This window comes from Candida metapsilosis (assembly GCF_017655625.1).
Source record: "Candida metapsilosis strain BP57 chromosome Unknown scaffold7, whole genome shotgun sequence".
In the NCBI taxonomy this organism is placed as follows: Eukaryota; Fungi; Ascomycota; class Pichiomycetes; order Serinales; family Debaryomycetaceae; genus Lodderomyces; species Lodderomyces metapsilosis.
The window spans coordinates 1858471-1874098 of NW_027138165.1; the positions used below are offsets into that span (position 1 = coordinate 1858471).

The 15628-nt window shown below is 36.5% G+C and overlaps 5 protein-coding genes across 5 annotated transcripts; 3 read left to right on the top strand and 2 right to left on the bottom strand. All coding sequences in view use genetic code 12, as the record gives it.

Moving 5' to 3' along the window:
* Window positions 1–1294: 1294 nt before the first annotated feature.
* Window positions 1295–3814, top strand: I9W82_005376 (alpha-mannosyltransferase; the record flags this gene model as incomplete). Its single annotated transcript, XM_067694546.1, has 1 exon — window positions 1295–3814. One exon carries the CDS (start codon window positions 1295–1297, stop codon window positions 3812–3814), a length of 2520 nt encoding a protein of 839 aa, XP_067546856.1.
* A 463-nt stretch (window positions 3815–4277) lies between these two features.
* On the top strand, window positions 4278–6401 carry I9W82_005377 (uncharacterized protein; the record flags this gene model as incomplete). Its single annotated transcript, XM_067694547.1, has 1 exon — window positions 4278–6401. The coding sequence occupies one exon, from the start codon at window positions 4278–4280 to the stop codon at window positions 6399–6401; it is 2124 nt and encodes a 707-aa protein (XP_067546857.1).
* A 276-nt stretch (window positions 6402–6677) lies between these two features.
* Window positions 6678–9980, bottom strand: RAD9 (chromatin-binding protein; the record flags this gene model as incomplete). Its single annotated transcript, XM_067694548.1, has 1 exon — window positions 6678–9980. The coding sequence occupies one exon, from the start codon at window positions 9978–9980 to the stop codon at window positions 6678–6680; it is 3303 nt and encodes a 1100-aa protein (XP_067546858.1).
* Window positions 9981–10198: 218 nt separating this feature from the next.
* PUT1 (proline dehydrogenase) lies at window positions 10199–11725 on the bottom strand (the record flags this gene model as incomplete). The annotated part of the gene is made up of 1 exon (XM_067694549.1): window positions 10199–11725. One exon carries the CDS (start codon window positions 11723–11725, stop codon window positions 10199–10201), a length of 1527 nt encoding a protein of 508 aa, XP_067546859.1.
* Window positions 11726–12901: 1176 nt separating this feature from the next.
* Window positions 12902–15550, top strand: I9W82_005380 (uncharacterized protein; the record flags this gene model as incomplete). The annotated part of the gene is made up of 1 exon (XM_067694551.1): window positions 12902–15550. The coding sequence occupies one exon, from the start codon at window positions 12902–12904 to the stop codon at window positions 15548–15550; it is 2649 nt and encodes an 882-aa protein (XP_067546860.1).
* Between the last annotated feature and the right edge of the window lie 78 nt (window positions 15551–15628).

Genomic DNA, 15628 nt, shown 5'->3' on the forward strand with positions numbered 1-15628 from the left:
GAAAAAATAATTTTTGGTTTTTTGGGTTTTCAGGGGGACACGAGGAACAACTCTCCACCCATTGTTCAAAAACTCAGACTAAAGTTTTGACAATAAACAGTTTGAACCAAATATGTTTCCAAGTAACAAAACACGCATAGTAGTGCTGTTGTTTGTTTGTTACAAGAAAATTGATTGTTTGGCAACTGTTATGACTATAAATATATTGTTCATTTTCATGACATTTTTTAACATTCTTAAATACACGCTAAAACGTTCCAATTACAAGCGACTCTCTTTTTTAAAAAGAAGTTTTAAACTTTGTATATCTGGTAGCTTATCCTTAAAAAAAAAATAAAACACTCAAATGATTCAACTCTATTAGTGGAGAGGTAAACGTTTTTTTCTTTTTGTTGTTTGTTGTAGTTGTTGTTGTTGTATTAAACAAGGCGTCTATAGGGGGTTACTCTCTCTCTTTAGTAAGGGATGAAAAGGGTTACACGCCTTGCAAGAGGAGAGAAACGTGGCTTCTGCTTTTTCTTATGTATTGCTATATGTTTCCTAATTAAGTTATTGTCAATATTGTATTAATTTGCTATTTGGTTAGAAGCCTTTTGCTAAGCCATTGACAAAATAAATTTTATTAACAATAGAAAGATATATTCTCGTGACTCCTTTTACCCTTCTTCTTCTTGAAGCTAAAGTTGTACTATGATTCCTGTCGTATGATGAGTATCAATGAGGAGATTCATAGTTACTTGTTTCAACCTCCTTGGTATTACTGTGTAGATCATTCTCTCCCTTTTAAAAACTAGAGTTTGAGTTTGTGTGATGATGATTTAATCTATTTTTTGCAACAGTAAATTACACAAACCACAAAACCATACTACATTTCTTTCAGTTCAATTTCATCTGAAACTATTGGAATAATATATATGTAAAGCAAAATCTAATAGTCATGTATATATATTTCCATTATATATCACTCTGTTCTTCTTATAAGTTAATAAGTTATCAACTTATCTTCCTTCTACTAAAACAACACACCCCATTCATTTAGGAAAATACTTCACCAACAGAGAAGCCTTGCTGTACTACCAATCCATCCCTGTTTTTCACAACCACCATAGCCCACAACCAACAGTAAACCTCATTAACTTTCCTACCAGTCATGATTAAGCTACTGACACGATCTAAAAAGAAAGCTACTGTATACTATGCATCTGTAGCACTATGGGCATTACTAATACTCACTTGGTACCACTACAACTACAATTACAACACAGACAACATAATCAACCACTCCATTTACGACATGTATGATGATCATTATAACCAATCACCAAAACTTAACCAGCGACCATCAAATTTAAAACTACCCGGATCTTCCAATGGTGAGAAAAATCCATCACTTGGCAACACAGCCTCGGATGTGGATACGCTAACAGAAGAAGAGTTAGATGAGCTTGAGTTTCCCGATTTCAAAAACACAACAATCTATCAATCACTACTTGATGATTACAACATTTCTAAACAAATTGATTTCCATTCCACGGTATATGATTCAATTTTCCAGCATCATTCGGTAGATTCAGTATTGGGCAATTTGAATTTCAAACAACGTTGTGATTTATATTTCAAACATATCTTTTTAAATAATCCTAATTGGATATTTGATCCAAATGAGAATTTCAATGTGGTTTGGGGTGCTCCATATGAGGTGTATAAGAAAATGCATAAGGAAGAGTTGGAAAGGAATTACGTCAAACATTTGCAAGAGAAACAACAACAACTACATAATGGACAAATTAAAGCCGAACCATCGGAGGTTGAGTTGCATTTGAAGTTGCAGAAGTTGCAACGTATTGAACATCAAAAGGAGTTGGCTTTGAAGCAACTGAAAACTCAACTGGATAAGCAAAAGCAGCAACAGAAACAGAAACAGGACCAACAGCAACAACAGCAACAACAACAGCAAGGCAAACAAAATGTACCAGTCCAACCTCAAAATCAAGATGGACCACTCAAAAGCCTGTTAAATGCAAGAGATGTTTCTGCTTCCCAATTTATTGAAACTGCAGACTACAAAGAGTTCCAACGGCAATCATACATGAAATGGAAATCACACGAAATGGATCAAAAAATCGTTGATAATATAAGTGTCCTCAGACTATACAATAAATGTTACATCACCAACGATGAATCAAAACAACAACAACTGACAAAACAATTCATCAAGGATCAAAAAGTCATTGTCCAACAAATTGATGATGACAAGGCTCAAATTCCCAAATTCATTGCCTCAGATCCAGAAAAACGTATTGCTGATGTTGAATTTAGTGAAGTTTTCCAACGTCGTGTGTATCCTTGGCTTTCTTATGAATTACCAATATTTGAACGATGGACTGGAGATATGTATGACGCACCACCAAATTATCGACAAATACTTGATGATCCAACTCAACCATTAGCGAAATCATCATCGTCATCATCAGCAAATAATTTTCTTAAAAATTTCAAAAATTCATGTCAAGGTAGAGGTATTGTGTTATCAATTGCTGATAAGCATGTTGAGTATACAGTCAGTTTAATCCATCTACTTCGTGCTTTAAATAACAAGTTGCCTATTCAAATTGTTTATTTTGATAACTTGAGTGATGAAACAAAGAAACAAATCGTTACTGCTGCTCGTGAAGATTTCTCCCATTTACCACAATCGTTTCAAAAAGTGTCTCATTTATTTCCTCAAGATTACCTTGATCCTAAATCAAAAGGTTTACCAAAACAAGAAATATGGTTTGTCAACACCGCAAGTGTGATTAATGAACGATACAAGATGAAATTTGGTGGGTTTGCCAATAAGCTTCTAGCAACGTTTTTCAATTCTTTTAATGAAATGATGATTATTGATGCTGATACGGTAATGATGCAAAACCCAGCTAAGTATTTTCAATTACAAGGGTATAAAAATACCGGTACATTCTTTTTCCGTGATCGTGCAGTTATTCAGAATCGTGCGTTGCTGGATGGTCGGTTCTTGCACAAGGTTTCTCAATCAACTGTTGATTCGCTCATGTTTGATGTTCCATTACTAAGTGATTATACACTTAGACGTGATTATTTCCGTGGACTACTTCATACTATGGAATCAGGAATGGTTCTCATCGATCGTCAATTACACTTCAACTCTATCTTAATGGTTGTCCATATGAACTTTATGCATCCGTTAAAACGTTTATCGTATGGAGATAAGGAGCTTTACTGGCTTGGTTTTGCTCTTGCTGGTGATGAAAACTATCATTTCAATCAACTTGGAGCAGCAGCAATTGGAGAAATGACTAATCCACATGATAGACCAAGACCAGATGGGACATTCCACAATTCAAAAGAATTATGTTCACCTCACCCCGGTCACATAAGTGAAGAAAATAATCATACTTTACTTTGGATCAACTCCGGATTCCGATTCTGTCACCAAGCCCCAATGGTCAACTTCAACAAGGAAATCACCTATGGAACAAGATTGAAATTCCTTCCACAAACAATTGAAGCATTCAAGACATTCTACTATAGTCCGTTGAGGATCAAGACGGCAATTGTACCACCACAGGACCCCGACATCCGTCATCGGACAAATATTCAAGATGAGCCTACGCATGGATGGTTGATGGATCAACAGTACTGTCAAAAGTACCTCTGGTGTGCGTACCTGGTAATTGGTGGGAAAGTCAATGAGTTTGAGGATAATACGTTGGAAGGATTGGTGATTGAGTATAGTGCTAATGAGCGGGCAATGTTTGATTATTTGGGTGATATTTGGATTGGAATGGAGTAAAATGAGAGGAAAGAGTATTCTACTTGAGGTAGGTTTTTCAATTAGTATCTAGCATATAGTTAAAATGAAATATTAATGATCAAGTCTCTTCAAACTCTCTAGATCGGAGTAGCTCTATGGGCTAGTTTCATTTACAATCGGTAACACAGTGGTACAAAAGTCGTGTGCTAGTTACATAAAATATTATATTGTGTTACAAGTGGTGTGGTGAAAGATAAAAGAAAAAAAAAAATTTTTACAACCAACTTACCACACAGACATACAAGCAAATCTCAAAACACACACGTTTGGTAATATAATCTGTTCTCTACGTAACTCATTTTTGAAAAGCAGGACTCGTGTATTCTTTATTATCACTATTACTATTTAGAAAACCTAAAGCTCTGCTTGAAAAAGAGAAACAGAGATTTGAAAAGAGGGAGTAATATATCTATAAGAACCACTATTCGCCTTCCCATCGAAAATGCCTAGGGTGTCAGCTAGAAGTAATAAAGGAACGCACCGAGGATACGGTGATGAGTTCCTTTACGAAGAGCATAACAATGATGTTGAGAATCAGCATCCATCAAGTGACAAGGATAAAAATATGACTACAGGTACAGCCACTGCCACTAAAAATAACAAGTCTGGAGATGACCCTGAATATAATGATAATGACCAAGTGGATGTCGATGAGGATGACGATGCCGCCCACGAGGAGATCAATTGTGGTCCATGTGGAACGACAACGGAAAACTTTGATGAAGATGCTGATCCATATGGTGATATGATTGAATGTGATAAATGCAATACCTGGCAACATATAAAGTGTATGGGATTGAAAAAGAAGTCGTTGCCGGATAATTATGTATGTGATCAGTGTTCTGGGCACCCAAGACCAAAGGTTAAAAAGAGAAATCTGTCAACATCTGCATCTGCAGAACCAAGTGCCAAAAGAAGAAAAAGCTCAACAAGTGCTGCTGCTCAGAGTCCTGCAAGTGGAAGAAACTCGAAAACTCAATCACCAGCTAGTGCTGCCGTTGATGGACCTTCGAAAATCCTTGAAGCTTTATCTGACCCAACTCGAATCAGTATAGCTAAGGCATTTTACAATTTTTTCAAAAAGGCATACCCAGTCAAGGAAGGAGAAACTGTTGATGATGAAACTAAAGATAGCAAAGCTACTTCATTAGCTTTAGAAGTTGAAGATATAATTGATCGTGAATTCCCTGTCAAAACAGCAAAAGCAAAATACACCGATGAAAGTCGGAGAGTATTATTCGTCTTGAAAAAACACTTTACCAATGATATATTTGCCGGAAAGATTACTTTAGACGATGTTGTGAAAAAGACACCTCAAGAAATCAATGAAGATATAGCTAGAATTGAACAACAGAATAAAGAAAATATCAAAAATATAGTTCTAGTTGAAATTGAACAAGATCAAATTGTTCGAAGAACTCACAAGGGTGAAATCATTAAAGAAAATGAAAATGAAGTTGTTGATCAAATTGATGAGAGTATAGCTACTAGGAAAGTTGATCATCGTCGTTTTTCTCATCAGGATTCGACTACTCCAATGAAGATTATTCCTTCGTCGATTGAACATTCTGCTTATAATAATGCTAATCCAAGATTAGGTGGTGATGATTTTTCAAGTGATAATGAGCATAGTGATATTCAAAATATTGTCAGTGATGTTGGTAGTGCTTATGGCAGTGATGTAGAGGAAAATGATGATGATGATGAAAAAGAAAATAGTGGCAAAGATGACAGCAGTGGTAAAGTAAAATCCAGTGGTCTTGAAGAGTACAATATTGAAACAAAATCCACGAGCTCATTAAGTGATGGTCAAGCTGGAGAAACTCCTGATGAAGAGAAATTGGGTCCAATTTTGGGTAAGGACACGAACAAGAGCACACCAGGGGATCAAGTTATTCCTTCCGCTAAACGTGTCTGGAGTGGATCAATTACATTCCCCGATTTTGCTCAATTCAATGCAGATGCAACTTTCTACTCATCCACTGATTACGATTCAAATTCTGACAATTCTTTACAAACAACCAAGTCCATATTCACAGAATCGAAATACATCATTCAAGGTAAATTGGGTCGTGATAGATGTGATGCCTACTTGAATGCCATTGTATCAACGAGGAATTTATACCTTGTTCAAATATCACCCAGTGATGTTGCAATTGACAAGGATAAGAATCAGCGTCATTTCGATAAGTTGTATCATTTCTTGATTAAAGAGAATCGAGTTGGTGTTTTGAGTGGTAAACCTTCCTTTGTTAAAGATTCATACTTGATGCCAATAGATTTCAGAGATCCTAAATTGGCTCCTGTGTTGCAAAAACATAAACAGAGACAGCATCATGGTGTTGAGATTGGCTTGTTTGCTGTATTTGTTGTTCAGAAGAATTATAGTCCTGTTGGAGGAAGTGGTAGTGCTCGTAGCAATGGAGATGTGCATAGGCCAAGCTATGCTCGTGGTGGACCTAGTTATTCTGATGTTAGTACCTCGCTGGTGCCACAAATATCACACGTGCAGCTGCGTGATGATGACGGAAATGATTTGAATTCAATTTTGAATCAATTGCAATAAGATGAAAAAAAAAAAAGAGAAGAAAACAAGAATAGAGAAGCGGATCCAAGAATGGCCCTTGTTCTTGATTCTCGATTATGTTAACGTGTAATGTGCTATGACTCCTGGTGTATATACTAAAAATGCTTGTAATAATATTTTATATTAATGATCTTTAATCAAATGGTATATACTCTAAATGCGTCTGACATAATCACGCAAACCTTTTATAGTTTTGATATTGTATATTAGAAAAATGTACGAAAGTTATTAAAAAGATTCCTTTTTCCGTAGAATTTATCCATTGATCTTGATGGTTACTGTAGGCTGCCAAATATGACCCGATATCACACACTGAACAACCCATTCCCAATCAACAATCTTCAACTCGATACAATCGTGGAGTCGTTTGAGCCTACTCCGATGCCTCCTTGCTGGCTTTTCCAGGGCACTGTTCGCTTGATCAATGAATGAATAAAGCAATTTGGCAATTTGATTGTTGCCATAATCACAGATTAAAATGTCACCATTATCTTGCGAATGAAGAGTTTTGACCAAGTTAAAAAACTCACCATCTTCATAATCCTCTCCTTCATTGGGGAACTCGGCATAGTTTAATGATTTGGCACCAAATGCATGGAAGATAAACTTACAAGTATCCATCTCAATCATACTCTTTTTATGAGATTCATTGACACTCGGAGACGCAATCACCACATTGTAATTCCTCAACAACGAATTATTCAAATTCATTTGGAAATCCAACGATTGTCCCAACTCATAATTCCTTCGAAATTGAAACAAATCACAATTGGCAACGGTATTCAATTTCGACGAGTGGCCAGCTGGCAAACAATACGCTGGCCATTGTTCAAGCTCAATAACACCGCTAATCACATCGTCAATGTAAACATCAGATAGTATGGGCCAACCTAATGCCAACGCTTGCAAGTATTTCGAACTGCGACAATAGTTGCTCGATAACAAAGCGACAAATTTTAATTCACTAGTGATGGAGTATGATGAATTGAAATAAAGACCACCACCTGCATCCAATGTACGGCTCATGTACTGGAAAATATCCATTAAGTTGAAATCTAAATAGATGCCACCATTGGTTTCAATTAGGTTCTTGATTGTCTGTTTTCGTGATCCTTCTATATTCGTTATGCAAAATAATCGGTTGGCAAAAAGTTGTGAGGTTTGAACTATGCCTTTCTTTGGGGAGGGGCTAAGTGGGCGTGATGACATTGTTGAATGACGAGATAGTTTTGATGGTGTTGATGGGTAGGTCAAGTTTATTCCATTTGTTGTTGTTGCTGGACACATGGGTATATTCGGCGTAGGAAAGATTTCACTTCCCACACAAACTCCAACTTGAACGTCGTTTTCACCCCGTTGTTTAATTTGAAACTTTTGTTGATGTACGACCCAGTCGCCCAACTCCATAGAACATTGCGATACAGCAAACACAAACTCATTATCTTCAGAAACTTTACGAGATTTCGAGTTCTTTTTAACATGCACCAAATTGTAACCTCTTATACATCTGATTCCATTTACTGGTTCCCCTGTAGATAATCCAGTAACGATGCATTTAAACCTTTTACCCTTCACGTTCAACGTATCGCCAATTCTTATATCCAAGGGGTTTAAATCCTCATTCTTGATCCGTGATGAGTCTTGCTCAAAGTCAACAATCACGTAATCGCTGTATCGAGCATTGATGTAACCGCTGTACATTTTCAAATTGTAAGTTGCCCAAACGCTGTCTGGTGAAACAATGTCTTCTTCGTAAATTGTGTCTGATTTCTCCTTTCGTAGAATTCCATCAATTGTGTACTCATCGTCTTCTTGAGGCAAGTTGTTTTCACAGGATGGAGTTTGTGACTCAACAATGTTATTGACTCTGCGTCTCGGTACGATTCTCCTTTCGTCAGATGCAGTCTTTTCAGCAATACTGACATCTTCATTAATGTCCTCTGTGGTGTAATCCGCATCTATATTATTATCTTCTTCCTCTTCACTTTCACTCAAGCTCAAGGAATTGATTCCATCGGGAGAACTAGGTGGAGAAATGTGTCGTATTGAAATATCATCCAATTGGCTTCTAGATTCGCTCCTTGACTCCATTTCTTCCTCCCCCTCCCCCACCTCTATCCTTACGTCCGCCTGTTCCTCGGTAGTTCTATCAGCTTGGGTTTGATCCTCATCAGTACGAACCAGCTGATCAGCAATCTTTTTACTCGGTGACGAAGACGATGCCAAAAATGTCTTTTCAAAAGGTGATGCAAATACCAAAGGCTCTGAATAATTTCGTAACTGGGTGCGATCGCCAGGAGTTGAAGCTGAGTAGTGATGTTGCTGCTGATGGTGATGACCCCCATAGTCATCCCCATAACTTCCAATGTTTGCAGTTTTGCTCCGTTTTATCTTGAATGGACTATGCGGAAGTCGACGCTTTTGTTGATTGGATCGAGAATCGATTTCTTCCTTCAAATCGTCAAGAATTGCAGCGTCTTTGCTACCTTCTTCCTCCTCCTCCTCTTCTTTAACATGCGATGAGTCTCTTTCATCATCAGTTTGGATTTCCAATGTATTTGGTTTCAGTAAGGATAAAGACGTCTCTGGTTCATCTTGTGTATGTATTACTTGTCTATGAGATACTTGATCATGGTAATTTGGCTCAACTTGATGTGCTTGTGATGTGAGATCTATAAATGGGTTCTCTTCAGCTATCAGGTCCTCCTGCAGGGAAATCGTATTTAGTTTGGTTATAACTTGAGTATCTGCGAGAGCTTTGTACGGGAGGCTTCTGTTGTTAGCTGTCTGTGATTCTGAATCTTCGAAATTCAATTGCTGTGTATCATGACTGATCACTTGTGTATCTGGGAGGTTCTGATGTCGACGTCGAATAATGACTTGCGTTTCTCCTAAATCATCATATCTACTCTTTGATCTATCGAGTTGTTGTCTTGTGGGTATATTGATTGGTTGAGTATCAGCGAGCTGACTCAATGATTCACGTGGTCCATTTGATATCACTTGAGTGTCCTTCAAGTCACTGAGTCTATGTAGTGTTTCTTCTCCACGTGGAGCACTTTCCTCCTCCCTCGAAATAAGTTGGGTATCAGCTAACACGTTAAACTTTAGCTGTGTTGGTAATTCATCCAGGTCCTGTGTATGCAATTGTTCAGCTCCGTTTGCATCCAGATGATTTGACTTGCTTTTCTGAGTTGAGTTGCCTTCAATATCCATCGATATTACTTCATTATCATCATCATTTATGGCTTGTGTATCCTGAGAATAGTTGTTTCTACTACGACGTGAACCAAGAATCTGCGTCAGCAGTTGTTGGTCTTCGTAATACTGTCGATGTTCTTCTTCTTCGTCGTCTTCTTCATCTTCTTCATCAACGTAAGTTTCTTCAAATGAATAGTTCTTGTTTGAATTGATTTCCCCTGGTTGTGATTGTTGTGCTGGACTAGTATTTTCTATCAGATCATCATTAGCGAGCAAACTCGTATTAGTCTCATAGCTGTCTTCACCATTCGGTATATGCACAGACTGGTAGGTTTTAGAACGAGTATTGTGGCTCATTTATTTTCATAATCCTTTAACCTTAGATCAAGAATGATTATGAATTTGAGTTTTTCAATTTTTTTGGGTAGAGCCACGCGTTTCCTCATTTTACTTTGAGAAGCACTACAATTAAGAGGACATTAACCAGAGACCTTCTGAACTACTACTCTACAGGTTCACTCGATTGTTTAAATATCATTATCATTAATACACATCACTATTATAGTATACCTTCTTTAAGCTGAAGTTTTATTAAACAATCTTCCCATTAAGGTGTTGAAAGTTGCTTTAACCAATGGCCATCCGTTATCATTTCTAACAGTATCACCATTTTCTTCCAATCTTCTCAACAAGTATTGCTTAGTTTCCAATGGTGGTCCCCATGGAACATATTTGATGACATTTCCAATTTGGTAGTTCTTGATTAAATCATAAGTAATATGATCAGCCATACCCAACAATTGACCAAGCACAACATTACTCTTGTTGATGTTTGTTGCATTTTCTTGAGTGTAGACTTTAGTACTTGCCAATTTCAATGAATCAGCATTGTGACTAGCAACCACCAAGTGACCAATTGTAGATTCTTTATCCTTTTGGTTCAAAATGGAGTCAATACAGTATGTGATTCCTGCATTGTAATTGTCGTCAGTGTCTTGTTTTGTCTTGTGAATGATTGTAGCACGGTCCTTTTCTGAGTGAATGTATGCACCACGAACCAATTTCAAACCAATTCTATAATTGTTTTCTTGAGCCAATCTTTCTTCTTTAGCCAACAATGATGCTGAGTCAGAAAGGTACATTTGAAGAGTTCCAACAACATAACAAGGTTCGTTCAATTTGTTGAATTTTTTGTACAATTGACGTTGCAATTCGTAAACACCTGGTTGTAATTCGTATTTTTCAGCATCAATAACAGCAACAACGAATGGAGCAGTTCTATCTGGGTATTGTTTAGCCAATCTTTGATTTGCTTCGTAAACAGCTTCACATGCTCTGGATGCTTTAGCAACCAATTCAGCAAAAGCAGCTTCTTCACCATTATTGTAGTTTTTCAATACATTTGCGGCATTTTTAACAAATCCAGTTGGTTTCAAAGCAACGTAACCAGATGGAATATCGTTGATGTTTTTATCACAAGTTTCAATCATTTTCTTTGTATGTGGTTCCAAAATTCCATTAATTGATTTAACAGTTTCATCAATAATATATTCTGGATCAACATTGTCATTACCATCACATGCTTCAATAGTTAAAGAAATCATCATATTATTGATTCCTCTTTCATGTAAACGCAAACCAGCTTGTTTAACTTCATCCAAAGTCTCACCACCACAATAAATTCTATAAACCAATGCTTTAATAACCGCCATTGGTACATAAGGAAACAATTTGATGCAAAGTTTTAAAGTAGCGCTGTTCAATGTACATAATCCCATCATTAAGAATGAAATCAACTCCTTATTGTTGAATGCCTTGAGGAATTCATTTGGTGCTACTTTTTTACCTGGATGTTTAAGACCAGCGCTAACACTAAGTGGTGAAGCTGGTGTTGGTGTAGTCAAGTTTACACCTTTTGGAACATTAGTTGGTATCATATGATTTGGATCATTTTGAAAAGATTGTTGTGTAGCTGTGTTTTGAGTATTTGGAGTATCATGAAATTGTCTATAAATAATGACTTGAGATTGAGTAAATGTTTTTAAAGATGAAGTGAATGATGATCTGGTAGAATATCTAGTAGGTATTAATCTAATGGACATTGAAATTAGTATTTAGGGGTTGAATGAATAGGAAAAGAAGAAAGAGAGAAAGAAGAGTTTGACTTGAAAAAGTAGGATACTTTCTAAAGATATTTATACCGTTTTAATACCTGCTACGGCATCATTTCTTTCTATTTATTTACTTATTAGTCTTTTGTGTTATCTGTTGTCTTCTCCGATGGTTATTTGACTTTTGTGTCATTGTATATACAGAAATGGATAAATACAGCGAGCATACCTCTGACTACTACTAGCACATAATGCAGGTAAACTAGTATGTTGAACCATAAATATCAGACCATATATAAGAAGCCCGCTTATCATTACCAATGTGACCCTGCAATCGGGTATATTCTAGCCAAGCTATATTGCAGTTGCTCAGCACACTGTGTCTATGTTTTAGCAGAGGGAACCCGCCTGTCGGTTGAGTCATATAAAGAAAAATCATACGATTCACTAGCTTTTGAAGAAAGAGAGACGAAAAAACACGTCTTTTTAGTTTTACCCCACATTCACCAGTAGGCTATGCAGGTTTACACTTTGTATGGAGTAAATTTCAAGAATAATGTGTCTGGTAGCGTTATTTGACGGCTTTCCGTTTAGATAAACGGAAACATTTTTTGTTTTTCTTCTGAGGAATATTTCAGCGAGATTAGTAGTAATAGTGTGTGTCTCAAAATGGAAACTTTTAACTGTTGAGATTTGGTAGCATCAGAGGAACCTTTACAATTGGGGAATCTAAGAGCGAGTGCTATGTATGTTTATTCAACATAACCAACAAAAACAGAAGTCGGCAAACTAATTTGATGCCGTTATCTTTTAAAGAGATTTAATACCCCTTAGCTGAGCTTTCACTAAGGTCGGGCCGATTGTACAGGAGAATATATATTTTAACTCCGTCAGTCTTGAACCGAGGATGCAATTTATCCAACTGTGCTGTACTACGATTGTCTCTGTCTACTGGTAGTTGCGCTTAAAGTTTACACCTTTAGTACTAGTTGAATCAAAGATGATTTCAAAGGCTGATTAGCCCGTAAGAAGACTCTTTTCTTTTCAAATCAGTTGGTAGCCAAAACATTGTACTATGATGATGAGATGAGGAAAAAATTTGTGGTTAAGCTACCAGATTCTCACCAGTTCAATCGAAGGGACCCACTCACAATAGATACGCGTACAATGCTAATACGACACTGTTTACAACGGAAACCAAGTTTTGCTCCAAGACGGGCTTTTTCATTGACCACTATCTTATATAATGTTGTGGATTCACAAACATCTCAACCCATATCGACCACGGAAGAAGTACCGAGTGGAAACAACCAGAAACGTATCTTTTTAAAACCAGATCAGATCAAGAAACGAAAGAGAAGACAAAGTAGTGGGAAATGGACTCTGTCTACATCACTGCGACAGCCTCGAAGTGCTGCTTCTCCTGTTATCGCTCCATCTAAAGTGGATTTAGCTTTGATTCAAGAACTATATCGCAAAAACAAAAATGATTTAAATTCATCAACGACTGATGAGGAAGATGGCGATTTGTCTCGATATATTGAAACTTTTAAACCTTTTGAGTCGAAAATTGGAAGTAAAAGGTACGATAAATTGACAAAGGAAATTTACAATGCATTCAAAAAGAATCAAATTGTAAATTACATCAATCATTATAGAACGAAAAACCCTGGCTTACCACCATTAAAATCAAGATTAAACAAGAGTCAACTAATAGAATCATTATTTACAACTTATTGGAAAATTACAAAGGAAAAATCTGGCATTTCTAATGAAGAATTACTTAGTAGTCGAGTCATTGAGTTAACTCCAGTGCAAAGGTTTCTTCTTGATCCTCAACGATCAAAATTTATTCGTAATTTAATTGCATCAAATATCAAAGTTCAACTTAGCAAAAACAAATTATCGGTATCAGGATTGAAGCTGGAGTTGGATAATATCGAAGCTGAAATTGTACAATTGAACAATCGAATAAAATGGGAAGATATTGATTTATCATTGATTAAGAAGGAGAGATTGAATGCATTGGATTTTGGAGAGTTGTCAATTGCATCACTGTCATATTTCCAAGATTTGGGCCATGGTAAATACAAAATTTCAGCCAATTCTCAAGCAAATATCGATTTAGCAAAGAGATTAATCTTATGGGCATTTGATTATAATCCACATATTCAGACCCTATTTTATAACCAGGAGGATATTGAAGAAGCACAATTAATACCATATATAAATGAAGATGTATGGCCATGGAGTGAAAAGCATGCAAAATATTACAGTCTCTTTTATAAGGATAGAAAGCCAGGAACAACCAGCGATTTGGTGTTTGAAAAATTTGACAAGATGAATGATAAGTTTTTGAAACTGAAGCTGTTGAAAGACTTGGTTGATCAAAGACTAGCTTTGAAATCGGAAAAGAATACATTTATTGATGAAACATTGTCGGATGAGATCTTGAGTATGTTTAAATCAGTTGGAGGTAAAGAGGAGTCTGAGGGTGACCAGAAGGTGGACCATGTTAGTGGGAATGGTGCTGATGTGACTGACGCTTTCACTGAAAAGCTTCAAAAGGAGTTTGATTTAGATAAAATTATTAAAAACAGGCAAGAATCTGCATCCACAACTAGCGATCATCAACAGCATTTAAACTTGGAAGCATTACGCCATGAATTGGGAGCATTTGAAGATGATTTAAAGCTTGAAGATTTCCCTGAAGTGTCCAACTTGATTGTTGATGCTGAAAAACAGACTTCTGATGAGGTATTGGAAATTTTGAGAACTGAATTGGGAGCGTACGCTGAGGACGATGGAAGTGCAAGCATTGAAGACTCGGCTGAAGTATCAGAGGCAGATGATGTCAGTGAAGGACACAGTTCTATTGCTCCAAGTAGTCTCTCAGCAACTAACCCCCTTAAAAAGCACTTGTTACTTTCGGATGAACAAATTGACAATTTATACACTCAATTGAATGATTTGACATTTACAAAAGACCTTCCAGGATCTTCAAGAAAAACAGAGCCATATTCTGCCTACACCATCCAATTTGGTTCATTATTGTTCAAACAAGATAAAAATCATTCAAAGACGGATCCTGATTCATCTTCACGACTTTCCCAAGCCAAACCAAATCAATTTAAATTCCTCACTAGTATTCCATTTATCAAGGACTTGGCTACATCTTTACCTATTTTATACAATGGTAATCAAACGTTTACAAACAAGATGCAAATCCGATTAACCCCATCAATTTATCAAAATTCTGACAACAATTTAGATGATGCTCAAGTTTTACAAAATTATTACCCACCAGTTGAAATCCAGGCTGATTTGAATGATTGGGGTAGGATCAAGTTGGAAACGTTGCAAGTGTTGTCGATTGAAGCAATGAATAATATGTATATTGCTGCTGCTCCTAAATTAGCTACCGATTTACAAGTTTCGAAATTGGTTGTGGGTGATTTGTTGCAACCTCAAATGGATGAGCAACAACATAATGGAGTCTCATTTGATAATCAACCAAACTTGGCTACGTTCTTGGAGGAGTCTCAGTTGAATTTCGGTGGCAAGGTGCAAATTAAACCATCTTCTTCGATTGAATTGTGTCTTGATGGTAAATTTATCAAGTATGATTTTGTTCATTTGACATACAAGACTGATTTGATGTTTGATTTGAATGGCAGAGAGTTGTGTTTGAGTATAATTGAAGGTGGAACGTTTGGTGGAAAGAGATTTGAGGTTATATTAGGTGATGGAGAATTGTCAAGAGATGAATTTTCAAAATTTGTCAATGATGCTATCGAATTTAGTTCTGAAATTTGATCCTACAAACAACAAAAACCTCCTTATATCAGTTTCCTTCTTCTTTTGAATATTTATCTCATTAGATTCTTTAAATAC